This window comes from Peromyscus eremicus, chromosome 5, assembly GCF_949786415.1.
Source record: "Peromyscus eremicus chromosome 5, PerEre_H2_v1, whole genome shotgun sequence".
NCBI classification, from domain to species: Eukaryota; Metazoa; Chordata; class Mammalia; order Rodentia; family Cricetidae; genus Peromyscus; species Peromyscus eremicus.
In genome coordinates, this window is record NC_081420.1 from 9,309,655 (window position 1) to 9,335,966 (window position 26,312).

At 50.7% G+C, this 26,312-nt stretch overlaps 1 protein-coding gene across 3 annotated transcripts; it reads right to left on the reverse strand.

Moving 5' to 3' along the window:
- Window positions 1-16,443: 16,443 nt before the first annotated feature.
- Tspan17 (tetraspanin 17) lies at window positions 16,444-25,126 on the reverse strand. 3 transcript variants are annotated; one of them, XM_059262893.1, is made up of 9 exons: window positions 24,927-25,126; window positions 22,187-22,237; window positions 21,968-22,114; window positions 21,437-21,571; window positions 19,409-19,534; window positions 19,131-19,178; window positions 18,480-18,596; window positions 18,345-18,406; window positions 16,444-17,855 (listed from the first exon to the last, which is right to left on the reverse strand). In XM_059262893.1, exons 1-9 carry the CDS (start codon window positions 25,011-25,013, stop codon window positions 17,663-17,665), a joined length of 966 nt encoding a protein of 321 aa, XP_059118876.1. In that variant the 5' UTR covers window positions 25,014-25,126; the 3' UTR covers window positions 16,444-17,662. The 3 variants fall into 3 exon arrangements, with proteins under 3 accessions (XP_059118876.1, XP_059118875.1, XP_059118877.1); XM_059262892.1 differs by having other exon boundaries at window positions 21,437-21,607; XM_059262894.1 differs by lacking the exon at window positions 18,480-18,596 and having other exon boundaries at window positions 21,437-21,607.
- Between the last annotated feature and the right edge of the window lie 1,186 nt (window positions 25,127-26,312).

The following is a 26,312-nucleotide window of genomic DNA, read 5'->3' on the forward strand; positions in this document are numbered from 1 at the left end:
TTTTGTAATAATGGCCTTTGAAGTCCCGGAGACCCAAATCGCAGGTACAACGGATCCATTGCTTCTACAGAAAATGGGGTTAGGCTCCTGCAGGCCTCTGGTTACACTTTTATCAATTAATCAGCATGTAACTTGGTGATGTGTGTTTTCTATTGAAAGGTACAACACTTTCATGTGTGTGTGGGGGGGTGTGGGTGTGGGTGTGTGTGTGTGAGAGAAAGAGAGAGACAGAGACAGAGAGAGACAGAGAGACAGAGAGAGAGACAGAGAGACAGAGAGACAGACAGAGAGACAGAGAGACAGAGAGACAGAGAGAGAGAGACTTAGCACTGAACTTGTGTCCCAAAGACCTGTGGTCACATCTGAATGAGGTTTATTTAACATGTATGCTTCTCTGTGAGATACAAAGCAACCTTCTTCTTGTGATTAGGATTTCCTACCAGCATTTCTGCCTTATATTTTGAGCTATTTAAAACAAGGAAAATGCCAAGAAAGGGTACCAAATGGCTACAAAAGTAAGCTAAGTAAATTGTGAAAGAGCCGCCTTTAATCCCAGCACTCGGGAGGCAGAGCCAGGTGGATCTCTGTGAGTTTGAGGCCAGCCTGGTCTACAGAGCGAGATCCAGGACAGGCACCAAAACTACACAGAGAAATCCTGTCTTGAAAAACAAAACAAAACAAAACAAAAAAGATTTTTAAATTGTGAAAGAGCCACTTGTTTAGTGTGAGCATTGGTTTGAATTGTTTAAGCATTCATGTTTCATTGGAAAGTCACCACTCACTTGCAAGTTACTCCTTGTTTTTTACAGATTTGTTTATATTTATGTGTCTAGGTCTGCTTGCATGAGTTTGTGTGTCCCACATGCAGGCAAGGTGCCTCAGGAAACCAGAGGCTGTCCTCCCCTGGAACGAGAGTTACAGAAGGTTGTGACCCATCTGATGTGAGTGCAGGGAACTGAACCCAGGTCTTTTGCAAGAGCTTTAAGTGCTGTTAACCATCTGGAGCCATCTCCCCAGCTCCTAGAGTTGTTGTTTAGGGGTCGAACATTGTGTGGTTCAACCACAGCTGGACACATCCACATGAGGGCAACTGACATTGTCATCCACTAAGGTCCACAGAGGACCACAGAAGCACTGCAAACACTGATTTGGAGTTACAAATACCTATTGCTGGTAGGCAAATTTGAAAATATGGAACCCCCAAATGTGGAACCCCCAAAATTCAGAGGATTAATTGTGCAGTTGACCCTCCACCACCAAGGCAGATTGGTTCCAACCCCTGCCCCACAACAGACACCAACATCAGAGGGTGCTCTAGCATCCTATACAATGGTCTGGATTTGCATAGACCTGACTCACATCCTCCCCTGTGCTTCAGGCACCTCTAGATGACTCACAGTCCCTGATACAATGTACACGTTATGTAAATAGTTGATGTACATGTTATGTAAATAGTTGATGTACATGTTATGTAAATAGTTGGATCTTTCCGAGAATAATGGCAATGAAAAATGTGTGTACATGTTCAAGATAGGTGTAATTTTTTAAACATCTTTGATGAGAAGTTGGCTGAATCTGAGGTTGAGAAACTGGCAGATACAGAGAGTCAATTGCATATTAAATTCTAAAGAAAACAAGATCAACCCCCGGTGACAAAAAGCAACCTGATGGCGTGTGGCAAGTGAGGAAGAACAGGGGTTCTGCCGAGGCACCACAGGGCACCTTCTGGGTAACAGGAGCTTCTCTATCCTGGATGATGGGAGGATCTCGATCCTGATTGCGGTGGTAGCTAACAGAGAGACAAATGCATTTATAAAATGCATTGAAATACATACTTAAAATCGGTACATTTTATCATTTGTGAGTCATGTCTCAAGCTTACTTTACAAAAATTAGCACTTAGTCCAAACTTTGGCCATGTCTTTATTCCTCTGATATAGAGGAAGAGGCAGGGATTGCCAGCTTGGAATCCGTTCAGAAGCTCTGTTTGCACCTGTCTCCATATGAGAGGAAAGGTTCAAGCCAGTCCTCGACATCTCCCATTTTCATCAATCAAGACTCTTTTTTATTTTTATTACATTTGTGTATGTATTTATTGGGAGGGGGAGGATTACTACAGTACGTATATAAAGGTTGGAGGATAATGTTCCAGCGTGGGCTATCTCCTTCCAGCATGTAGATTCTGGGAATCAAACTCTGGTCATCAGGCTTGGTTGCAAATGCCTTTACCCTCTGAGCCATCTTCTTGGCCCTTAATCAAGACACCTGATTGCAGGTGGCAGAAAACAAAAACCAGAAAGGAGAAGAAAAAAAAAAGAAAGAAAAACAGAAAAAAGAGAAAGAAACAGCTCTGCCCTAGACATGGCTAGATCTAGGCCCCAAGTGTGGTTGCCACAGTTGGCCATGTTTTACTGACCTTGTGTTTCTCTATGTCATTCTTGCAGAGGACCAGGGGCAGACAAGCAGTCATGGGTAGATCTGGAGCTTCAAGGAGGAGCTTATGTTTCTCAGCAAAGACCCTGGAGCAACAGCCATTTGCCTGCTCTCCATGGGCAGAAAACTGGAACATGCTGCTGCAAGCCCGGCTTCTGTGCATCCTCCCCTGAGACAACATTGGTGAGATGGCCACAAAGGAACACCCAGATGATGAGGAAGAGGTGGGTACCAGGCAGAAACAGCAGATGCCTGACACTCAGTCGTCCATGAGCCACTGGTACTTTGCTGAGCGTATCACAGATATCCTCAGAACCCAAGCCTGGCAGGAAATGGATAGAGACAGGAAACTGACTCTATTTTTGAGCCCTGTAGAAAACAGCAGACTATTCTGACTCCGTATGACTCAGGAAAAGGAGTAAGAAGTCTCTTGAACTGAAGCCTCTAACTACTGTGGCTCCTCCTGGCTAGAGCACACCTTCTAGCATGTCCCCAGCTCTGTGCTCCCAGTCTGGAGCCCAGGTGTCATCTCTTCCCTCACAGAGATCACACCGATGGAAACATCTCATCTGCCTTCTAGACCAACACCGATTCCCTTCTGGTCTTAAGGAAACTGTCACCCATCACTCTGGCAAACCCATTTGAACCTGTCAAATACATGAACTTTCTCAGGCTCTTGGTAGTAAAGGGTTTCCTTAAGCCCTTTAAAATGTTCTTTATGGGGCTGGAGAGATGGCTCAGTGGTTAAGAGCACTGGCTGTTCTCCCAGAGGACCTGGGTTCAATTCCTAGCACCCACAGGGCAGGCAGCTCACAACCACAACTGTCTGTAACTCCAATTCCAGGGGATCCAACACCCTCACACAGAATATATACAGGCAAAACACCAGTGCATATTAAATAAGTAAATAAATAAATCTTTCTTTAAAAAGAATATTCGCCAGGCGGTGGTGGCGCAAGCCTTTAGTCCCAGCACTTGGGAGGCAGAGACAGGCGGATCTCTGTGACTTTGAGTCCAGCCTGGTCTCCAAAGCGAGTTCCAGGAAAGGCGCAAAATTACACAGAGAAACCCTGTCTCGGAAAACCAAAAAAAATGAAAATAAAAATAAAAATAAATAAAAAGAATGTTCTTTATGGAGTTGCTGAATTTTTACTCAATTTAATCAACATTGAGTATCTGTTAAGTTGGAAATGAAAGGAAGGATGGTCCCTGCCCTTGTCTCTCCCTTCTAATCTTCATGCTTGTTTATTTTCTTGTGTTATTCCATTGGCAATGAAGAACTAAAGTCAATATCCCCATCCTCTACTAATGCATCAATGTTAAGAATAAAGGTTAGCCAGGTGGAGTGGCGCACACCTTTAATCCCAGCACTCGGGAGGCAGAGGCAGGTGGATCTCTGTGAGTTTGAGGCCAGCCTGGTCTACATAGTGAGTTCCCAGACATCCAGAACTACATAGTGAGACCCTGTCTCAAAATAAATAAGTAAATAAAGTTTTGTTCTAGATGTCTATTAGTTGCCTTTTTTCTTAGTGCCAGATTTCTCTTCCACATGTGTCTTAGATGGCTTTCATCAGGTTAAAAGCATCCTTTTTATTTTTGATTACTAAGAAATTATTATTTCTAAAGATCATAACTTGATGAAACTTAACAAATGCTTTTCCTAGATCAAAATCTGCTAAGATCTGAAATCTGAAAATGCCTCTTATCCCTGAGTGCCTCTAGGGAGTTGGTCCAGAACCTCCATTGTATGGCTTTTCCCATCACTGTGACAAAATATATATATATACCTTAAGGAGGGGAAGGATTTTTGATATTGCTATTTCTTTTTTTGAAATGGGGTTTCATGTGGCTCAGGCTGGCCTTGCATTCCCTATGCAGCCAATTCTGGCCTCAAACTCCTGGTCCATCTGCCTCTACTTCCCAAGTGCTATGGTTAAAGGGTAGAAAAGATGTATTCTGGCTCATCATTTCAGCAAGCATCAGTCCATGATGATTGGAAGGCATGGCTACAGGAGTGGTGACCGTGTGAGAAGACCGTCCATCTCAGCAGACCAGGAAGCAGGACGCTCAGGCCAGAACAGGAGGTAGATAGCACAGTCAAGGCTGCCTCAGCGACCTATGCCCATCAGGTAGGTGCTCAAAATTCAATTCAATTCAGCACCACCAGCTGGGGGCCAAGCGTTCGCACACAGGAGCATGTGGGAGGCATTTCACATTCCAATGACAACATCCAGAGATGTGTTTTAAATCATCTCTAGATTAGTTATTATACTTAACAAACACTATGTGGATAGTTATTACACTCTATTGTTTGGAGAATAATGACAGGGGGAATCTGCCCATGCTCAGTACAGACAATTTTCAAAATGTTTGAGCCATGACTGGTAGAATTAAGAGCTGCAGAGCCCACCGATACAGAGGGCCAATTGGACTGTCATTTTCTCTAGATGAGGGTATGGAGAATCCTAAAGGAAGGTCAGGAAGGGACAGGAGGGAACATTTGAGTAGGATGGTTACAATCTAGTTGTAAAATGTCCACACAGGCACCCCCAGCTGGTGGCACTACTTAGAGCTGCTTGGACCAGGAGTGTGATGGCCACATCAAAGGATTAATCCATTGGATGAAGGAGGTCACTAGGGGTGTGCCTTCGAAGAGTATGTCTTGTCTCTGGACTCTTCCTCTCCTTCTCTACTTCCTGGATGCCGTGAAGTGAACAGCTTCCTCGATCACTTGTGCCCACTGATCAAGATATTCTGTCTCATCTCAGGCTAGCAACGATGGAACCAGGAGACTTTATCCTGAAATCTCTGAAACTATGGGCCAAATTAGCTTTACTATGTAGTCATTGGCTTTTCTGTGCCCTGCCTGGTCCTGAAGACGATTATAAAATAATCACTCAGAGGCTTAATATTACTTATAAATGGTATTACTTATAAATTTGGCCTAGTGTTCAGGCTGATTACTAACTAGCTCTTACAACTTAAGTTAACCCATTTCTATTAATCTATTTTTTGCCACATAGCCATGGCATTACTAGTCTGCTGGCATCTTGCTCCTTGGGCAGCTAGATGGGCATCTGCCCCGACTCTGTCAGGACCTCTTCTCCCTGTATCTCTGCTCGGATCTCCTGCCTGGCTCCATCCTCCCCTGTCATAGGCCAAAGTAGCTTTATTATTAACCAATGGGAGCATCACATATTCACCGCATACAGAAAGACACCCCACATCATTTACCCCTCTGGGTTGATTCTCTGCTACAGCAGCAGAGCACTGCAAACACCAGGACCTTTGAGAGTAAGCTGGGCATGGTGACACACACCTGTAATTGTAGCGAGAGGATCCCAAGTTCTGGGCCAGCCTGGGCTACATAGTAAGAATGTCTCAGAGAGAAAATGAGAGGGGAGAAAGGAAGGGCAGAAGAGAGGGAGAGAGGGGGAGGAGGAAGGGAGGGAGTGCATTACAAGTCTAGCTGTGGGCAGCACAGAGGACACAGCCTGGCTGGAGCTGGGTAACAGGGACCCAGGAGAAAGTGCTGGACAGAAGGCACATCCCGGCATCCCCATCTCCCACCTCTGTGTGCCTTTGCTCAGGCCCTTCCTCTGCCAATTCCCCTACAAAGAGGGACTGACCAAGCGTCAGTCATGCAGCATCATGGGGTAAGGGTCAAACTAAGCAAGGATGTGGGGGTGCCAGCATACTGTGAGAGTAGGGGAGAAGTCACTATGATCCTTTCATATGAGGCCTCCCCCTGGGTTTCCAACATTGGCTCACAACAGGTCTGCGAAACCTCTTAGCCCCACAAGAACCATGACAACAGCATCCAACTTGGGTATTCAACAGCAAAATCAGTACATATGGCAAAAATCAAGAGAACAGTCAACATTACCCTTGAAAATTGTTTAAATTGCCCATAAAAAGCATACGTGGGTTTAATGTCTGAGATCCTGAAAGAATTCTAGACCGCTCCTGCTTGCCTGCCAGGCTGACTGCACCCTGCTCCACTGTGAGCCTTCAGATGCCTCTTTAACACACATTTATAGCACTCTGGCTGTTGGAAGGATTGCCTGAGTCAGGCTTACACGTCAGCCAGAGGCTGGACAAGGCAGGAAGCCTGTGCTGTGCATGACTTCCACCTGCAGCAGCAGAGAAGACTCCTTTATACCGCTAAAGCTGTCTGAGGCTAGCCCAAATGACCCTGCGTGTCTCTTTTTCATCATTGCTGGCACAGCGGCTATCACCTAAGCCTGACTTCCCTGGGCTTTTCAGGCACAGCAGACCCCATGACATCTTCTTCTGCCTTTGTGATTGGCCAGCATCATATCAGAAGGATGTGACCCTTTAGACCTGGCAACTGGGCTTTTGGCCTTGACCATGAATCTCCTTGCTTTATTTCAACCAACTTCTGCCCTTATCTCTTCCTCAAGGGCCAAATCTCAGCTGCAGTGCCCCCTTTTGTTTCCTCAGATGTACCCAGCCCATTACCACCTCAGGCCTGTCGTCTTTGCTCAGAATGTTTTCTTGGTCATCATTCAGGTCTCAGCACATGCACCTCTCAGATCCCTTCCTTTTAGTTGTTGTTGTTGTTGTTGTTGTTGTTGTTGTTGTTGTTGTTCGAGACAGAGTTTCTCTGTGTAGCTTTGCGCCTTTCCTGGAACTCACAGAGATCCGCCTGGCTCTGCCTCCCGAGTGCTGGGATTAAAGGCGTGCGCCACCACCGCCCGGCCGGATCCCTTCTTAAGTAGTACCCAGCACCAAACCTCCTATGTTCTTCTGAATATTCCTTATTACCTTTCTCCCCAACCTTCTGCCTGACTCACAGTAAGCACCTGATAAATACTTGTTGGCTGACTAAACAAAAGAATCGTACCATGAATCCTTGTTTCAGGTCTGCCTCCATAGCTGCCCTATCCTGGAGGATCCCCACAGAGAGTAACTGGAGACATCACCTGCCTAACCTCGAGGCTGCAGTGCTCACCGTCTCCCCAGCGCGTCTCACTTCCAGGACCGGCCTCCGTCCCTGGGGCCAGCGATAGCTGAATTCCAGGGCCACTCCGCCCACCTGTCAGCTTGTCCTGCTGCAGGGCCAGGGTGAGGACAGGGTGGGCAGAGGCAGCCATGGACACCAGACTTTCAGACCAACAACTCAGCATCTCCATCTCCTGCCTGCCTCTGCGCCCTGTGTGGGCCTCCAAGTGATCATCCCTCACAGCACCTCCCGCCCCATTCATCCCCATTAGCCGACGTCCACACTGGGCCAGAGGGAGATCAATTACCAGGCTGGCCACTGAACCGTGTTAATGAGGATGTACGCTCCTGGCTGGCAGAGCAGGGTGGGCGGGGCAGGAAGGTCAGGGGGGCGGGCAGCCTTCCTCACTGGAGGCTTTGGGGTAGGATCCCTCTACAAGATGCCTTCTCTGAGGTGTGGGGGGCACAGAGGACACAGCCTGGCTGGAGCTGGGTGACAGGGACCCAGGAGCAAATCGTGGGAAGAAGGCACGTTCCGGCACCCCATCCCTCACCCCTGTGTGCCTTGGCTCAGGCCCTTCCTCTGCCAGCAGCGCCCTCCCTGGTCTATCCCCTACAACAAGGACCTCGGCACTCTTAAACTTTCCTCTAGGCAGGAACACTACCGCAGGGTCGGGCTCCCCTGCCCTGGGGCCGTCCACTGCAGAATGTGTCTGTGTCACATTCCGCGGATCTGAATGCAAAAGACACTCAGCCACAGTCATTGGGGGGAAAGCTATAAGAAAGGTAGCATTCTCCCATCACACTGGCAAAGATGGGAAGGACATAAGGTCACTAGCGACAGGGCAAGGTGTCACCTTGCATTATCTGTGGGACTGTAAATGGCCATGACTTCTTCACAGGGCAAGGCAGTGATGTTATGTAAACAAAGCTACCCATGCCCTTTAACCCAGCAATTCACTTCTAAGCATTCATTCTATAGGCATATGAGTGTGCAAGGATCATGGCTGCCTTTACACGCAACCTAAAGGAACCCAGCAGGCAACCGGGTTCTGTGGAAGCCTGCACACTGGGCCGACAGAATGATCTTCTTGAGTTCCACCAAGTGCGCCAGTTATCATAAAGAAAATGCCGTGAGGAGCGGCCAGTGCACAGTACAGGCAAGTTCTCTGTCATCGGTGTGCTGTTGCTGAAGGGATCAGGAACATCTCCACGTACTGATGGGCAATTATCTCCCAGAGTTGCTGGGCAGTGCAAAATCAGCAGTGGTGGTCTGGGTCTGCCTTGCTTCACTTCTTGAGTTTGCTTTTTAGTAAATATGCCATCTTGGGGGGTGGGGTGGGGATGGGGGGACAGTAGTCCCACCCACCACAGGAAGATTAGGAGACAGAAGGGAGAGGGGTGCTTTCCATGCAGTTTTGGGGTTTTGGTGACCTGAACACCATTTGTTTGAACATGTAAACCATAAATCACTTCTAAAGACTGGTGATGAGTCTGTGTCCCACTTGACTGTGAGCCCCAAGGTGGCGAGAACCACACCTGAATTCCAGCACATTTCCCTCGGAGGAAGATGGGTGTGCTGGCACGGGCTGGGAAAGGCTGGGCTCACTGTCAGCTGCCTTCTCCAGACAGCAAGTCATCCTGGACAGCTAATCCCCACACAGCACAACCGCTGCAGCAAGACCCAGGCATACAGATGTGCCCAAGCCTCCAGAACCTAAGGAAGCCACCAGTGACAATGGGCCACAGCATAGGTCCCTCTGCACGCAGGGTAGTGATGTCCCCATCTCTGTATATCTACAAAGGAGACAGGAGACATTGTTGTGGCGATGGCCTTTGGGTTAACTGTATGGCTTATGTACATTCTTCAGGATGCAGATCTAGTAATGGGGGGCAGATGTCAGAGAGAAGCAGAAATGAGACCGTAGCTGGTCTTTGCCGGAATCACCTCTGCCATCAGCAAAGACTTAGGGCCACCTCTGTCCCCTGTCCCTTATCCTCCTACCCAGTGAGGCAGTACTTGCTCCAGGCATGGGCCCCAGATGAGAAGGTTTGGCCACACCTCCCTCCAGACTAACCTGTGGCCAGGCTGGAAGAGCCCAGTGCTGCCATTTGCTGAGAGGCAAAGCCTGCAGACAAGCCACCAACGGCCTGCCACACACCATGTGGTGAGGGCTTGGGACAGAAAGCAGGTGGCAGTGAGTTGGGGACAGTGTCCTGGCATTCATGACACATGGGGAGTGATATCACACATTCTCTATGGATGCATAGAATGAATGGAAAATTTAAAGTATGTGAAAGGTCCAGCAAGAGCAACAGCTGGCCCCGTGCACCTGTACCCTTAGGTTCTGCATTCAAGGATTCAGCCAACCAAGGTGAAAATGCTGAAGGATGATTACTACCCTGTTGTCAACATGTGATCCAAAATCAGGCCTGTGGTGGCTGGGTCTACCCTAAAGTCACTCTTTCCTCTTTTTAAAAATGTTTATTTATTTGGGTGGGAGAGGGGCCGTGTGCACTTGTGTGGAGGTCAGAGTACAATCTGTGGGAGCTGATTTGCTCCTCTCACCATGTGAGCTCCAGGAATTGAACTCAGGTCATCGGGCTTGATGGCAAGCACCCTTATCTACTGAGCCATTTTGCAGACTTTTTTCCTTCTTACAATTCCCCAAGCAAAGCAACCATCTGCGTAGCATCTGCATCTATTTTATATCATAAGTAATGTAGAGATGGTAGTTTAAAATGTAAGAGAGGAACTGGAGAGATGGCTCAGCTGTTAAGAGCACTTGCTGCTCTTGCAGAGGACCTAGGTTCAATTCCCAGCACCCACAGGGTAACTCCAGTTCCAGGGAATCTGATGCCCTCTTCTGGCCTCTATGGGCACTGCATGCACACAGTGCACATACATACATACATACATACATACATACATACATACATACATACATGTAAAACACCAATACATATTTTTAAAAGTAAACAAATCATTTAAAAGAATAAAATTTAGACTATTTACCAATCTAGCAGGGGGAAAGAGAATGAAACCTTTTTGTTTGCAGCAACATGGGTGTTAAGTGAAATACGTTAGAATCAGAAAGACAAGCACCACACGATCTTACTCCTATGTGGAAATTTAAAAAGTTCATTTCCTGGGTGTTGAGAGTGGATAGGTGATTCCCAGAGGCTGGGAGAGTCAGAAGTGGATGATGGGAAAAGCTGATCAATGGTATTAAGTTACAGGTACATAGGAGCAGGAAGTTCTCCCCAGCAAGGTCATGAGGCTGCTGATGATGTACATTTCAAAAGCCTTAGAAGGAGCTAGAGAGACTGCTCAGTGGTTTAGAGTGCTTGCTGTTTATGCTGGTTAGGTTTTTGTTTGTTTGTTTATTTGTTTGTTTTAAAGATTTATTTATTATGTATATATACAGTGTTCCAGCATATATGCCTACATGCCAGAAGAGGGCACTAAATCTCATTCTAGATGGTTGTGAGCCACCATGTGGTTGCTGGGAATTGAACTCAGGACCTCTGGAACAGCAGCTGGTGCTCTTAACCTCTGAGCCATCTCTCCAGCCCCGCCAGTTAGTTTTTTGTCATCTTGACACAACCTGAACATTCTTGGGAAGGAGGGAACCTCAACTGAGAAAATGCCTGCATTAGATTGGCCTATGGGCATATCTATGGAGAATTTTCCTGATTATTGATTGATCTGGGAGGGCCCAGCTCACTGTGGGGCATGACACCCCTGGACAGGTGGTCCTAGGCTGTATAAGAAAATAAGCTACTGCCAGCACTTAGGAGGCAGAGCTCAGTGAGTTCAAAGCCAGCCTGGTTTTCAGAGTGAGTTCCAGGACAGCCAGGGCTACACAGAGAAATCCTATTCAAAAAAAAACAAAAACAAAAACAAAAAAAAACAAAAACAAAAAAAACAGAAAGAAGGAGGAAGAGGAAGAGGAGAAGGAGAAGGAGAAGGAGAAGGAGAAGGAGAAGGAGAAGGAGAAGGAGAAGAAGAAGAAGAAGAAGAAGAAGAAGAAGAAGAAGAAGAAGAAGAAGAAGAAGAAGAGTGCTGTGGGATGTTCTGTATGTCAAATATGTTGCTCTGATTGGTTAGTAAATAAAACACTGATTGGTCAGTAGCCAGGCAGGAAGGATAGGTGGGACAAGCAGAGAAGAGAATTCTGGGAAGTGGAAGGCTGAGTCAGAGAGACACTGCCAGCCGCCATCATGACAAGCAGCATGTGAAGATGCCAGTAAGCCACAAGCCACGTGGCAAGGTACAGATTTATAGAAATGAATTAGTTTAAGATATAAGAACAGTTAGCAAGAAGCCTGCCACGGCCATACAGTTTGTAAACAATATAAGTCTCTGTGTTTACTTGGTTGGGTTTGAGTGGCAGTGGGATGGCGGGTGAGAGAGATTTGTCCTGACTGTGAGCAAGGCAGGAAAACTCTAGCTACAGAAGAAGAAGAAGAAGAAGAAGAAGAAGAAGAAGAAGAAGAAGAAGAAGAAGAAGAAGAAGAAGAAGAAGAAGAAGAAGAAGAAGAAAAGAGAAAAGGAAAGAAAAGAAAAGGAAAGAAAAGAAAAGAAAAGAAAAGAAAAGAAAAGAAAAGAAAAGAAAAGCTATCCCAGAACTCGGGAGGCAGAAGCCAGCCTGGTCTACAGAGCAAGTTCCAGGACAGCCAGGGCTACAAAGAGAAACCCTGTCTTAAAAAAGAAAGAAGGAAAGAAAAGGAATAAAGGAAGGAGGGAGGGAAAGGAAAGAGAAGAAAACAGGCTGAGCACTCCACAGCTATGAAGCCAGGAAGCAGCGCTCCTCTGAGGTCGCTGCTTCAGTTCTGCCTCCAGGTTCCTGCCTTGAGTTCCTGCCCTGACTTCCCTCAGCGATGGACTGTAACTTGTAAGCCAAAGAAGCCTTTTCTTCCCCCAAGATGTTTTGTTCATAGTTTTATGTCAACAACAGAAACCTCACTAGGACTCTGCTCAGAGGACCTGAGTTCAGTTCCCAGTTTCTACTCTGGGTAGCTCACCACCTATAACTCCAACTTCACAGAATCTGCTACTCTCTTCTGGCCCTTGTGGGTACTCAGAGGCATGTGTGCACACACAAATACACACACACACACACATTAAAATAATAAATCTTTTTTAAACTTAGAAAAAAGGATTTTGAAATTTTTCACCACAAAGAAATGGCAAATATTTGAAGAAATAAGTATGCCAATCCTCAAACATTCAATGTAGTGTACACATGAATCAATGCACTGTGGGTGTTGGAGAGATGGCTGGGTTAAGAGCACTTGTTGGTTTTGCACAGGACCTGGGTTCGATTCATAGCACCCACATGACGGCTCACAACCATCCATAACTCCAGTTCCTGGGGATCAAACATTCTCTTCTGACTGCCACAGGCACCAAGCACACACATGGTGTACATACATACACACAGGCACCAAGCACACACATGGTGTACATACATACACACAGGCAAGATACTCACACATAAAATAAAATTAGAAATCTAATAAAAATTTAAATATTACATAGCACTCCACTAATGTATGCAATTTTATGCCTTTACGTGTTAGTTAAAATAAACTGTGTTAGAGAGGTGGGTCAGCAGTTAAGAACATCTGGCTGCTCTTGTAGGATCCCTGGGTTCAATTCCCAACACTCATGTGGTGGCTCACAACCATCTGTAACTCCAGTCCCAGGGGAATCTGACACACTCTTCTGGCCTCTGCAGGCACCAGGAATGCACATGGTACACACACACACACACACACACACACACACACACACACACACACACATACACACACACACACATTTAAAAAGAAGAGAAAGCACTGGAGGACATGTGTAGGTTCTGTGCAGATACTGCCATATACACGGCCTTGAGCACCGTGGGTATTGCGCAGACACTGAGGGGTGGCTGCACAGCCTCAGGGGTTGGAGAACAGAGGGGACCTAAAGAGACTTTAGTTCCATCTGTTTGCTTGTTTGTAGCTAAAATGAGTCCTGTTTGACCTGTGCAATCAAAAATACCTTAAAATTAAAAGTCTTTGCTACACCTTGCCTTCACAGAGAGGCCCACTCTGACCACTCCGTTTCTTTATCGGTGCTGGGGAGGAAACCCAAGGCCTCATGCATGCTGCACAATTGATTAATCACCAACCACACTCCCCCTGACACCCCATTCAACACTGAGGCTAACCCCCCACACTCCCCGACACCCCATTCAACACTGAGGCTAGCCCCCACACACACTCCCCTGACACCTCATTTGGCACTGAGGCTAGCCCCCACACACACTCCCCTGACACCTCATTTGGCACTGAGGCTAGCCCCCACACTCCCCCTGACACCCCATTCAACACTGAGGCTAGTCCCCCCGCCCCGCACTCCCCCAACACCCCATTCGACACTGAGGCTAGCCCCGACACTCCCACCCACCAGTTGCATCTGTAACCCCCACAGTTTGGTTCTGGTGGTGATGCTTTGTCCCCATCCTCGGACCAGGGGACAGAAAACTCCAGCCTGTGAGGCAAATCCAATCTGTAGCCTGTTTTAACCCAGCTCCAGAGCTAAAGATAAACTTTTCCATGTTTTAATGGCAGAGAAATCAAAAGGAAGCAAAGATTTATGACAGCTGAAAATTAGATCACATCCCAGCTTCTGCATCCGCAGATCATGTCCCTGGAACCCGGCCATGGATACTTGTTTACATCCTGTCTCGGGCTGCGTTCTGCCATGAAGGCAGAACTGAGTGGCTACATGGCTATGTCGCTCTGGCTCAGAATATTTGGCTCCTTGCAAACCAAGTCCGCTGACCCCCCGAGGTCTGGACATCTCCATGGGAGTGTAGGGGATCGCTTCCCTTTTGTATTCTAAGTACTGGGAACACTGGCAGCACACAGTAGGTGCTTAGCAAACCTACCTGAATGAATGGAGGTGCATGTGGAGCCTGTTGCTTCAGCCTCCTAAAGAATGTGAACAATGACCCCACCACCACCACCATTACCATCCCATTCTCCAACTCTGTCTGGCATATGGCACTACATAGTCTCCTTGAGCACTAGGAGGGGCATCCCTGGAGGTGTCACTTACTCAAAGTCCCTGGAGGACATAATGAAGAGAGTGGCAAGACCTGAACTTGGCACCAGTAGGGTGGGCCTCTGTCTCTGGGACAGTGGCCTAGCTGGCTGATTCTAAGGGATCATTGTCACCTGCTGTTGGCCAGGGTTGATGGGCTATACTGTGTGGGTTACACTTTGCTGCTCTCTGGTGGTCATTTGGAGAGGCTGTCACCAAGAAACATGATTTAGTTCCCCAGGACACCTTCCTTCAAACCCATCTGACCGACTTACCAGAAATGCAGGAACTTGTCAGCCTAGGCTGTCCCTCGCCGCCGCTCCCCACGCGCATCCTCCCCTGGGGGAATAGGGAGTCACAGCAAGTCCTCTGGCTAATCCGAGATCCCAGCTACCTCTCCCAGGGCTCTGGAGGACATCCGGCTTGGCATTACCAGTGTGCACTCCATCCTAAGAGTTGGAAGGTGGCCTTGCTCCCTACTGACCAGGGGCCCATCTAGAGGCATGCACAATGGGAGCCTTGTCTGCTCCTGTGTTTTCTGCATATCTGGAAAGACCCCTCTGTGGGTGAGGACCACTTGGTACAGAGAACTGCTTCCATGAACTGCTGCGGGAGTGGGAAGTGGGTCTCTAATCAACCCCAAAATCCACTGAGAAGTGGCTTATGCTTTGTATCTGAAATATCCTCCCAAAGGCATTGAAGGCTTGCATTTGAAGGCTTGGTTCTTACACAGCAGTATATAGAGGCAAGACCTTTGGGAATGACAGGCTCATGAGAACTCTGGCTTCATTGATGGATTAACCCATTGATGGCTTCATAACCTGAGGAGAGGTGATAGGAGGGGCTAGCTGGAGGGAGGGGGTCCTGGCGCATGTCCTTGGGAGTTATGCCTTGTCCCAGGTCCCTCCCCTTGTGCTTTCTGGCTGTCCTGGGTGGAGCAGCTCTGTTCTACCATGCCCTCCCCAGCACCATGTTCCACCACACCACAGGCCCACAGGATGGGACCAAGCCACGATGGACCAGATTCTCTGAACCTGTGAGCCAAAAGAAACCGTTCTTCCTTTGATTTTTCTGAGGCATCTTGTCAGAGCAAGAAGTTGACTCAGTGACAATCACATGCTTCTCAGCACATCCTCACACCGCCAGCGACTGCTCCCTGCCTGCCTCTGCCGCAGAAGCCCCAGTCTCTGGCTAGGGCCTCCTGTGTGGGTGATGGTGTGTTTAGGATAAGCAGTGGAGGGTGCATGGAAGGATGGATAGCCAGATGAGTGGATGGAGAACTGGAGATCTTGTAACAGGATGAGCTCTGGAGAACTCTGGGTCTGGCCCAGGTCCCCACTTGTATACCATCTCGTCAATTTGGTTCTAGATACCCTGGCACCTTCATTTCCTGTGCCTGTGCTCCTGCTCTTCACCCAGTCCCACCTCCTACCATCCCAGCCCCCTCACACCAAGCCCACCACGGCCTTATAGAAGCTGTCGCCAAAACCGAGATCACTGTTCCCCAGAGATGGCATCCTTCCCAACCCTCCACCCAGGCTCCCCAGCTGTCACTCATCTTCATAGCACACATTACCAACAAAAATGCTGCCTCCTCACCGTCTGTCTCCCCCATGAGGAGGCAGCACGGGGTAGGGACTTTGCCTCTCCCCCTCCTGTGCCACTAGTACCTAAGTAGATTCAGATCTCGCCTTTGGGGATAAAGATAACTTTACACCCTTCACTGGTTGCTAGTTCAGTGTACAAGTCTCACCAGACCCATCAAGAAGACACATGCAATGCCAAACTTCGGCACTAGGGGGCGGTAGGATCTGGTGCCTTGTAGGCTCTAGGCAGCCCCCCTCCCCTCTGTTTCCTCATCAGAAAAAGAAACTGCAATTCACAAGGGCGTTGCGAGCTTTGAGGGAGAAATGAAACCATCTGAAATGAGAAAAACAATGCTTTTTGAGCTGTATTTATTGCCATGTACACACCACTGTAGCCAGTGCCATCAAGAGCTCTGTGCAGCCCATGCCAGGGGACAAGGCAACCAGGGGCACACTGCCTGGTCAGCCTCCGTGGCTGCAGCTCCCAGCACCCTCACAGGGCTTAGTAGTCAGGGCCACTGTGCGTGACGCTGACACAGGAGCTGAGGCTGGGCTCCAGGCTCTCAGTGACGCCTGCAGGTTTGAGTTAAAATCTGGCTATCTTAAAGAGCCGCAGATTCCCAGCTTCTCTGAGATTTCTGCTGTCAGCCCTACATTCCCACACCACAGCAATTTGCTACAACTGAACAGCAGTCAGCACCTGAGGGTGAGGACCTGTCTCGACACAGTGCCCACTGTATTCCCCTGTACTCCCAAGCAGGTCATTATCATCATCCAGATTGCACATAGATATCTCATCATCACAGAACCTCCGTCTCCCTGTCTGGTCTCCAGTGCTAATCAAGACCAAGGCAGATCAGGTCCCACTACTCTGTTACATTCACTGTAACTCACCGAGGGAACAGAGGGCACCAGAGCTGCGACCTTTGAACCAGCACAGGGAAAGGGGAGAGAAGGGTCATTTCACACATACCAGCCCTTTGGGCAGCCAGATCGCCCTAAGCCTGAGCTGGTTTTCTTCTTTAGAAGTTCGCAAGCCACTCAGTGTAAGCAGGGTAGGTACATGGTGAGGGTGTGAGGAAAGCCAGATGCAGAGACTGTGGTGTTGATGTGCCCTCTGGTGGCCTCAAGGCACCACTGCAGGTCATGGAGGTTTTTAAACCAACAGCTGGTGGACCCCAAAATAGACTCACTTCACCCTCATAGACGCCAAGCCGTGGGCTTCCGGGCACTCCCTCTGCACGACCTTCTTGCCCTCCCCCCACCACTCAGCCACCTCAGTGCCCAGCACAACTAGGATCCAGCAGGCTACACCCTCTCAGGGGTGAACTCCAGTACCCCACTCTTCAGATCCTTTTGCCTTTCTTGAGGCTGAAACACAGAAGCCCTGAGGTGTTTTCCAGGAGTAATCCACAGGGGTTGGAAAGGTCAACTCCCAGATGCTGGGGGTCAGGTACACAGAACAGGCCAGCTGAGGTGTCTCTATGTCCTGCTGTAGATGACGCTGACACCGAGAAGCTGGTGTGGCCACACAGTCATTCTTCAGGAGAAGCAGGAGATGTGGGCTTTAAGGCAAAACACCCACTTAAAAGGCTACCTCAGGTGCGTAAGTCACCCAGACCTGTGAGACCTTGTTAGGCGGTTGGGTGCAGGCCGGGGCCCTCACTGGAGAGCTCTGAGGCCATGCTGCCAACAGAACCTTCGAAGACGGTGAGTATAAGCCACTGTTTTCAAAGTGCTGTTTATTGAGTAGCTTGTAGCCATCACCATGACTGATCCTGAGAGGCAAGGGAGAGAGAAAATTCTTGGACTCATTTCAGAGGCTGTGACACTGAGACCAAGGCAGACTTCCGGGCAGGCTCAAGGTCACATCGACTAAGGGGAGGGGAAACAGCAAGCTCATAAGCCCACCCCACAACCACACACAGATACACCCCACGGTAGACCAGGGGACAGAGGTGCATTCCCTACTACATCTTCCTGTAGAGCCCTGGAAGGGCCATTACCTCACAGCAGCAGGATGGCGACTCCGGGAGCACTTACGAGTATGCACGCACACATACACACACCCCACACACAGAGCTCTGTGGCAAACAGTCCTGTGGCTCCCCAGTGGGCAACGCACGCCCTATCACAAAGCCTCGGGGCTCGGGTCATGGCAGATGCCCCATGGACCTCGCCATTGTGAGCGAAGCAGAGCGTCCTAAGAGGCCCCCACCAGAGGCCCATCAGGCCAGATGTGTGGCCATCACCCCTGGCAGCCTCACCAGTTGGCCTTCACTGCCTTGATGTCACTCACGAGGTTCTGGGCCAAGCAGATGCCGAATATCTGGAAGACAGAGAGTGGGTAAGGAAGAGCAGAAGGCTCTGGGCAGGGGAGGGCAAGCAAGCCAAGGCTGTACCTGGAGGAGGGCAATGCCCACCAAGACCCCGGCCACCACAATCAGGTTGTCCTGCAGCCATTTCTCAAACTGGCCCACACAGCCTTTGGTGTAGATGGAGCCCTGCTGTTCAAGCTCCTGAGGACACACAGGACCAAGACTCAGCCTTCCTGCTGCTGTGGGCCTCAGCTCAGATCTATACCTCTTCCCTCTTCCCAAGCCCATCCCCACTCCAGTGTCCTCCCCAACAATGTCTGTTCCCTGGAATTCTGCCACAGGGCCTTTGCACAGACGGCTCCTTCTCCTAGGGTCTTAGCCAGACTCTCTGCTCTGAAGAGGCTTTCCCTGAGCACACAGACCCTGGCTTATCAACCTCCCAAGTTCTCATAACTGTTCATATTAATGTGTCTACACGTTTACTGTTTCCTCTCCTTTCCTTGAGTTCAGAAACAATCCATTAGCACTGGATCACCAAGACAATCCATTAGCGCTAACTGAGCAATGTCAACCACAGCAGGTGCACAGAGATGGGATGAACAATCTAAGACCTCAGACCCACCGGGGCCAGTTCCACCCCACAGAAGCCCTGAGACCTACCAAAGGAGCTTATGAGAGGCCCTCATGCCACCCCTGTATCCAAGGTACCCTCAACCCTGTCCCCGCCCCTCTTACCAGTTTGAGTCGGATGTCATAGCCACACTGGGTGTTGAGGACATCTTCCTGAGGGGAGACAGACCATTAGCAATATGCTAAGGGAACACCCATGGTCTCGCTGGATCCTGAACTAAAATGCTCCTTTCACAGAAAAGCAAATGGAAGCTTGGGTTTTGCCATACCCACTCATCTGCAGCAACACTCCAGACTTCTTAGCTCTCTCATGGACACCAGAGCACACTGACATGCACCTCCTACTGCTTAGGGATCCTGCCTCCTCCCAGGGCCCCACTTACCGCAGGGTCCCTAACACAGCAGGAAAAGGGCACCCCACAGCGCTCGCGGCTTGGGTTCAAGTCAGTGCAGTTGAAGTAGATATTGAGGTTCCAGTCATTGGGCCCTCGGGCACCACAGCAAGACCACTGGGGGAGAGAAGAGCCTGCGGTTTAGGGGTACACAGCTGGCAACCAGGCCTAAACCTAGAGCCTCACCCTCCCTGTTTGGGCAAACCCAAAGGAGAGCGCGGGCTGGCTGGAAGGGGCAACTCCAGTCCCTCCCAGCAGACAGGCCTGAGCCCCCAGGAATCCGAGTGGGTAGGTGACTGAGAGGGGAGACACTGCTTGAAGGCTGTGGCCTCCTCGTGGACTGAGGGGCAGGAGCAAGACCGAACCCTGAGGGGACAGAGGCAATGCAGATCCTCATATCTGCACGGTGTCTGCACACTTGCCCAGATTTTGCAACACCTTCACTGCAGGGACAGGAGAGGAGCCCGGCCAGCTTTCCCATCCCAATCCACTCTGCAAATGCCTGCTGGCATCATGCTGAAGTCACAGCGCCCCTCCCAGAATAACCTTGCTAACCTTCCCAGATGTTGCCATGGCAAGCCCAAGTTCACAGTGCAAGGGGCATAACGTGTGACAGTGCAGAGCCCTGGTCGGACTATCCCAGCCCCGGAAAAGATGGCTGTGAGGGCTGGGGAAGCTCCAGGATGAGCATGCGATGGCTCCGGTGTCAGACACAGGCCCTGTGACAGAGCCAGGGGCAGGACGCCTGGCCATGCGCTGTGTGCAGGTCTCAGACACCACTGAGCCAGCGTCTGCCCATTACCTGCTAAGACCTGCTGTCCCTGCTGGGGAACAGTCCTGTTCTTCACACCGCCCACTGATTCCTTCCCCTCCTCAGGGAGGTGTCAAGGTCACCGTTCAGGGGCTCCCCCTCACTAGTTCTCCATTTCAGCCCTTGCCACGGTGTGCTCTCTTCTCCCCGCTTACCCTGTCTCCCCGCCCCCCGTATCCCCGTTTTGTATGTGCATCACCGTCCCCCACGACACTGCCATCACGAAGAGAACAGCCTGCACATTTTAAAAACACTGAATCTCCCCGCACCTGGCTCAGGGCCTGTCCCAGTTCCATACTGAAGAGAGAAAGAAAGCACAGGGAACTTCAGGCTACATGACTGCTTCTGCCCTGGGCATCTCCAAAGCACTGCAGAGTCCCAGCGTCAAATCTTGATAAGGTGACTGGGTGTGGCAGGGTGTGGCCCTAAGGAATTGTCAGGATTGGAATGTACAGGTGGGAATGGCTTCATGGCTGTAAGTGCAGAGCTTTTAATTATAGACAGTGCACAATACTTGATGAAAATAAGCAACTATGCTCCAGCTGGAGAGGCAGATCACTGGTTAAGAACACTGGCTGCTTTTTTTGAGGACCCAGGTTCAATTCCCAGCACCAATATGGTGGCTCACAACTATCTGTAACTCCAGATCCAAGGATCCAATGCCCTCTCCTGGCCTCTTCAGGTACCAGACACACATATTGTGTGCAGGCAAAACACCCATACACACAAAATAAATAAAATTGAAAAAAGAAGCTAAGCAACTATGTTGCTACATTTTGTTCTGATGGTCTGCACAAGGACAAAATCATCCAGCGATGCATTTCTCAAAGAGTGCCTGTCACCAAACCTAAGTGGCTGAGCTGGAAGCTGTACTATTGTACAAAATTTGAGGCACAGTACTGGGGCATCAGCAACATAGGCCCTGCAGATACTCTGGGCCCAGACTGAGGAGAAAGAGAAATGTGCTTTGTACATGCCATTTTCTCCTCTGGCCACAGCTTCACACACCTGGGTCCCTATGCACAAGGAAGCCTGGGGTATAAGCAGGAGCTGGCTTCTCCTGGCACAGGGCTCTCCTAAGTGCCTTCCCTGGCATTTGCTGGCCTGGGTGAGTGAGGAAGTGATGCATGCACACAGAAAATTTGCTGTTTCTCTCGAGTGCCATTGGGGATTGCTTGCATGGGGCCCACGATGGATATCACACTCACATATTCCTGAGCAAAGTCGATAAGGTTCTGAAGGTCAATATCATCCCGGTAGGCTTTGACATTACTGTTGATGAAGAGATTGAGTTGGTCTCGAATCCAGTCCTTGAAGACAAAGGCCAGGATCCCTGTCGCCAGCTCCAGGAAGAAGATGAGGCCGAGGAACACAGAGAACTGGGTTGGAGGCATACAGATGGTAGATGGTAGGCAATGGAGAGGCATAGCTCTGGGGGCTCCACAGGCAAGAGCTTCCCACTACCTCTGCCAAGACCCAAGGGAGCCGCAGTCTCCAGTGTCTACCCACTATTACTTGAGTGCTGCCCCCTCCCAGCCCTGCAGTATGGAACCCATAGCCCCGTGTGTGCTAGGCAAGTGCTCTACCACTGAGCTCGCTCCCTGCTCTTTAATGCTGTCTTGTGTTGACAAAAGACAGCGTGGTTTTACCTGTTCCCTGTCTGGTCACCAGACCTAGGCAAGAACTGACTGGAAAGAGGTCAGGGGTCTCCAGTGTATCTGGGGTAGAGAGACACTTACAAACTTCAGCAGGAAGGTGTTTTCCCGGAGGGCACCAATGCAGCCAGCGAAGCCCAGCACCGACATGACAGCCCCAACCACCACAAACAGCCACACAGGGTCTAGACCTCCTAGATCTGTCAGCGCCGAGATGTTGGAGAGAACACCCTGCAACAGGGGAGTGGACAGCATGAGGGAGTGACTGTGCTCCCACCTCACCCCTGGGCAACACTCTCTTACCTTCTCGCCCCAAGCCCAGAAGCCGATGGCCAGGAACAGGGCTCCCAGCACCTGCAAAGCGGCAAGAGTTCCGAGCTGGACACCGGCACACAGACTCTTCCTCACACCCCTTCCCTGAAGACCGTTAGGAAGCTGGGGGAAAGGGCCCAGGCTGTGAATGGGACCTGGTGGAGCACCGACCTAGGATACCTTTCAGGAGTCTTTCCCCTAGGCTAGCTAGAGGAACTGAAGCCACCTCATGCCTCAGACTGGACATCAGCCCCTTCCTGGACTCTCCAAGGACTCTCCATATAGAGCAGAATCCTGCTGAAAGACCCCCCAGACTCAGAAAGCATCTGGCCTCAGGTATACTTCTGCCTTTGTTTTGGTTTGGTTTGGTTTGGTTTAAGACAGGGTCTCAGTGTAGCCAAGGCTGGCTAGCCTCTAATTCATGATGTAGCTGAAGATGACCATGGGATCTTAGCCTTTTCTGGGTGCTCTACCCAGAACTCTTCTTTCCCTCTCATGCCTCCTTGCCACTCAAACCCCAGCTGAAGCCCACCACCCTCTCCAGCCATCTGGATATCTGTTCATTTGCTCAGTATTTCCTCTACGTATGGATAAGCAATATGGGGCCAAGAGTAGGTCTGGCCTGTTCTCTGGTGTGCCTGGGACACTGAGGTGTCTGAAACAGGAGAGATGTGAGGGTCTGGAGCCAGGGAGATGCCAGTGTCCTAACAAGCTGAAAATGACTGTGGAAAGGAAGGAGGTTAAGGCTGGAACCCAGGATGAAGGGCAAAGACGGGGCAGAGGGGTCCGAGCAGGAGGCTGGGAAAGCGAGAAAAGGAGGAGGAGGAAGAGGAGGAAGAGGAGGAGGAGGAGGAGGAGGAGGAGGAGGAGGAGGAGGAGGAAGAGGGGGGATGGGGTTGGGTTGAACAAGGAGAGGTTTGGGAAAAATAAAACATTAGCTGGTCTCTTGTCCAAAGATGAGATAGATCAGATGGGATGGGGCTGGAGAAGTGATGTTTGGTTGCACGCCCCCATCCCCAGCACAGGGAAGGCATTTCCAGGGAGAACCCAGGACCAGGGAAGGAAAGGGTAGGTGGAGGTAAAAAGTGGATAGTGTCTCTCTACTCCAATGGTGTGTCCCTCAAAGACTGCATGTCTAGGGAGCTGCCCGGGGTCAGGGATGAGAGGGTGGTTGGCCTTGACAATCATGGCTCTCCACGCAAGGAACTGAGGCAGGATAATGAGCAAGATTGAGGTGATTTAGGGAACACAGGCTGTCCAGATGGCATGGGTAGAGCCAGGAAGAGTGGTACAGACCTATAATCCCCACACTTGGGGGTGGAACATCAGGAGTTCAAGGTCCCAGACCCCTCCCCACTTCCAGATCCTCTGTCACCCTTCCATATACCTGCAGCCAGCTAGAGCTGACCTAGTTCTGCTCTGAAGCCCTGACTGCTCCATGCTGCCCAAACTCAGGACCTCAATGTTCTGCCCACCTTCACACCCCTGCCCAGACCCTGGAACAAAGCCAGGACTATCAGATAGATCTGCCTCCCCCAACCCCCAACACACACTGAGTTACGTCAGCTTGCTCCTCTGCCTTACCTCCAGCCACTGATAAGCATCTGTCACTCTCAGCAAATGACTTAATCTCTTGGTGTCTATTCATTCAGTCCCCTATCTGTAAACTATAGATAATAATAAGGTAGTTGGGAGAATGTGCCTCATTAGAACTCCTTTAATAGGAAACTCGGTGTGGTGGCTCACACCTGTAATCCCAGCACTCAGGACGCTCAGACAGCAACTTCCAAGCCAGGAGTGGCTACAGAGTAGCCCTGTCTCCACAACAAAAACCATTATTTAATCCAACAACCAGGAAGGACAAACTCCAATAGCCCCCACTCCTAGGCTGGAAAGCTGAGGCCCAGAGAGTAAAGGTAGCTGGCCCAAAAGCCTCCGGACAAGGCCTGCTACACTTCCAGGGCAGTGCTCCCTGCAGCTGCCCATACCCTCCAAAGCAGAAGGCTGCTGAGATCCAAGGGCACCCACCACAAGGCAACCCCGGCAGCACGTGGGTGGAGAACAGAGTCCTTGAATCCTGCTGAGAACAAGTTGGAAAGGCCTGGCATGAAAGGGAGCATGTGGAGCCCGCTTTGGCGATAGGATGGGGGAGGAAGAAAAGAAAGATGACTTGGCAGGGCCAGGACACAGACGCCACCCTGGGAGGGAAGCCTCTCTTCTGTCAGCTATGGAATGCTGAATTCTGTTCCCGAGGGACAGCTCCCTGCTCTCAACCCGAGCTCTTTCTCCCTGGGCCACAGAGGCCTAGGCTTTTGTCACTTCCTGCCCTCCTGGCTCACAAGCTTCTCTTCCTTGGGGTAGACTAGGGCTAGGACCCAACTGCAGGATCCTCACGCACCATGCCGGGAGCTGGCGTGGCCAGGAGGTGGGGCGGGGCTCATCCCGCAACTACCGCGCCCCTGCAGTCTTCCGACAAACGCCGCCCCCTTTTTCGCCCAAACTTGGGGCTGCAACGCAAGACTCCCAAACCTACCCTGCTGGGACTGGGTCCCGCCCCCCCAGTAATCCCAGTAGCTCCCTCAGAGTAGTTCTTAAGGACTGGGAATGGGGTGGAAGGAGTCAGAAACAGTCCCTGGTCGCAAGTTCCTGGGGAGGGACTCCCCCCGCCCAGAAACAGAGGCTGTCTCGCCCCCCTCCCCAGCGCAGGGCACGAAGCGGACCCCGCGCTCACCCAGAAGACAATGTTGAAGCCAAACAGGAAATATTTCCCGCAGCAGCCGACTTCGGGGTCCTGGAAATGCTGGTGCTTGCCTGGCATGGTGAGTGGCCACCCGCCGCCCCGGGAACCGGAGCTGGGGACCGGCCCAGCCCTCTGCGGGCCGCCCAGGCCTGGAGCCGCCCCGGGCCTAGCCCGGCGGCTGCGGCTTCATGGCCAAGGCCACACAGCGCGCCGGCCGCCCCGCCCGCCGTGGCGCCGCCCCCGGCGCTCGGACCGCCACACCCGGAGTGCGGAGCCCTCACCCGACCCCGCCTCCCCACCGCGTTCCGGGCCCGCCCACGGAGTCCGCCCACGCCCCCGTCCCAGCCAGGGTCTGTCCTCCCGGAGCCCCGCCCATGCCCACGACTCCGCCCCCACAGCCGGGCTTAAGCTCCCAGGCTCTGTCCAGGCCTAGCCACTGTCCTCCCGAAACCCCGCCCATGCCCCGCCCAAGACTGCCCCTAGCCAGCGGCTGCTCTCCCTGAGCCCCGCCTCTCAACCGGGTCCCGCCTCTGATCCGCCCAGACTCCGCCCCCAATCGACCTCGGTCCTTCTGGAGCTCCACCCTAGTCAGCCTCAGTTCTGAGCCACGCTCCTCCTCCTTGGAGCCACGCCCCAGACTTCGCCCCCTCCCCGCCCCCCTCACTCCTCCCCAAGACCGTTTCTGGGCCAAGCTCTGGCTACACCTTCAGCCAGACCAACCCCACCTCTGAGGAGCCCTCACTCTTCACCTCCCTCCGACCTGCCATTGCAGCAAGCGCCCCCATTCCTCCAGAGGCTCCAGATGAGCCAGCCATCAGCGCTGGTGAGCCAAGTGTGAAGACCCTGGACCTCCAGTCTAAGGCTCAGAACAGTGGAGTCCATCCCCAGGGATGAGCGGTTGGGGATGGTGGGACCAATGGAAATTGCCAAACATCTAAAACTGTGGAGTTGAATATAATCACATCAAGACCTGGGGCTGGAATGCCATACCTGTTCCATTTTGCCTATTTCTATCATAGCCCCTTCCCATAGCAAGTAGGGCTTTCCCCGGTTTCCTTGGTACCTGGGACTCACTGGAGTCCTTTTGAAGCAGGACAGGACAGATCCAGGTTTAGGGAAGCCTAGATCTTAAATATTTAGACTCCACGTTTATTCCAAAGTATTTTAGAACAGATACAAAAAGGGCCTAAGTGTCATTAGCCTCAAGTAGACCCCCTTCTAACAAAATCATGGTGAGGTACAACCATCAGTAATTTCTTCATGGTGCTATGGTGTATCCACTGATGTACTTCAGCCCGCCCTAAGGCAGGAGACACAGAACCCACTGGACTCTCATCCTGTCTGGATAGGACTGTGCAGGCTTTCTCGGTCCCCAGA